Below are 1,398 nucleotides of genomic sequence, written 5' to 3' on the forward strand. Positions count from 1 at the left end.
TTTTTTTTTTTTTTTTTTTTTTTTTTTTTTTTTTTTTTTTTTTTTTTTTTTTTTTTTTTTATTTTATTATTTTATTATCTTATTTTACATTGTTTTGTTTTATTTTTTATTATTTTATTTTTTACTTTATTTTTTATTTTATTTTATTATTTTATTATCTTATTTTACATTGTTTTGTTTTATTTTTTATTATTTTATTTTTTACTTTATTTTATTTTACTTTGTTTTGTTTTATTTTATTTTTTATTATTTTATTTTTTACTTGACTTTATATTTTACTTTGTTTTGTTTTATTTTATTTTTTATTTTATTTTTTACTTTATATTTTGTTATTTTATTATTTTATTTTACTTTGTTTTGTTTTATTTTATTTTTTATTATTTTATTTTTTACTTTACTTTATATTTTATTTTACTTTGTTTTGTTTTGTTTTTTATTATTTTATTTTTTACTTTATTTTATTTCACTTTGTTTTGTTTTGTTTAATTTTTTATTTTATTTTTTACTTTATATATTATTATTTTATTTTACTTTGTTTTGTTTTGTTTTATTTTTTACTTGACTTTATATTTTATTCTATTTTATTATTTTATTTTATTTTATTTTATTTTATTTATTATTTTATTTGGGTATATCCTGCGTTTATTATTTTTGTAAATCATTCAAGGCAGTGGATATATCCAACACGCCTTCCTCCTATTTTCCCCACAAGAACAGCTTGTGAGGTGAATTGGGCTGAGAGACAATGACTGAACCAAAGTCACCCAGCTGGCTTTCATTCCTAAGGCAGGACTAGAACTCACCGTCTCCTGGTGACTGGCCCAAATTCACCCAGCTGGCTTTCACGTCTAAGGCAGAACTAGAACTCACCGTCTCCTGGTGATTGGCCCAAAGTCACCCAGCTGGGAGTTGGAGTCCACAAGTCTTAAAGTTGCCAAGGATGAGTTGAAGGACTATAAATCCTGGCCAAAATACCAGCCCCTTGTGCCCCCCTGTCCCCACCACAGCTCATAAGGAAGGGAACTCCCTTCTGGAAGCGTCCAGAATTATTTAATTAAGCTTTGTTCCCTGGTTTCATTCTGAGTTCCAAACCTACTCGAGTATCCAAATTGGCAGCTGCTGCAAGTGGTAATGGTGTTCATTTTGCAAAATACTCACTTTCCAATCAGGGGCACCGCCTGAGAAGTTTCCGGCACCTTTTTTGCAATCAGAAAAAGGAAGACGGTCTGGGCTAAGAGGACGTTGATGGAGACCGTGCATTTCTGCCCACCAGCTGTGGAAATAAGAAAAAGGAGGGTTTGCTCTTCTTGTAAAAGAGGAGAGGAGAGGGAGAAGGAGAGGAGAGGAGAGGAGAGGGGGAGAGGGAGAGGAGAGAGGAGAGGAGAGGGAGAAGGGAAA

General features: G+C 30.1%; 1 protein-coding gene across 1 annotated transcript in view; it reads right to left on the reverse strand.

Moving 5' to 3' along the window:
* LOC107300043 (acetylcholine receptor subunit gamma-like) overlaps positions 1 to 1,398 on the reverse strand; it is a gene marked incomplete at its 5' end in the record, with an annotated part of 17,642 nt that overhangs the window by 5,191 nt on the left and 11,053 nt on the right. The window contains one exon of the mRNA XM_015829387.1: positions 1,159 to 1,306. Within this exon, the coding sequence (XP_015684873.1) occupies positions 1,159 to 1,306 (148 nt within the window). The remainder of the gene's footprint in view (positions 1 to 1,158; positions 1,307 to 1,398) is intronic.

Source organism: Protobothrops mucrosquamatus, unplaced genomic scaffold (genome assembly GCF_001527695.2).
Source record: "Protobothrops mucrosquamatus isolate PMUCROS unplaced genomic scaffold, P.Mucros_1.0 scaffold6010, whole genome shotgun sequence".
Classification (NCBI taxonomy): domain Eukaryota; kingdom Metazoa; phylum Chordata; class Lepidosauria; order Squamata; family Viperidae; genus Protobothrops; species Protobothrops mucrosquamatus.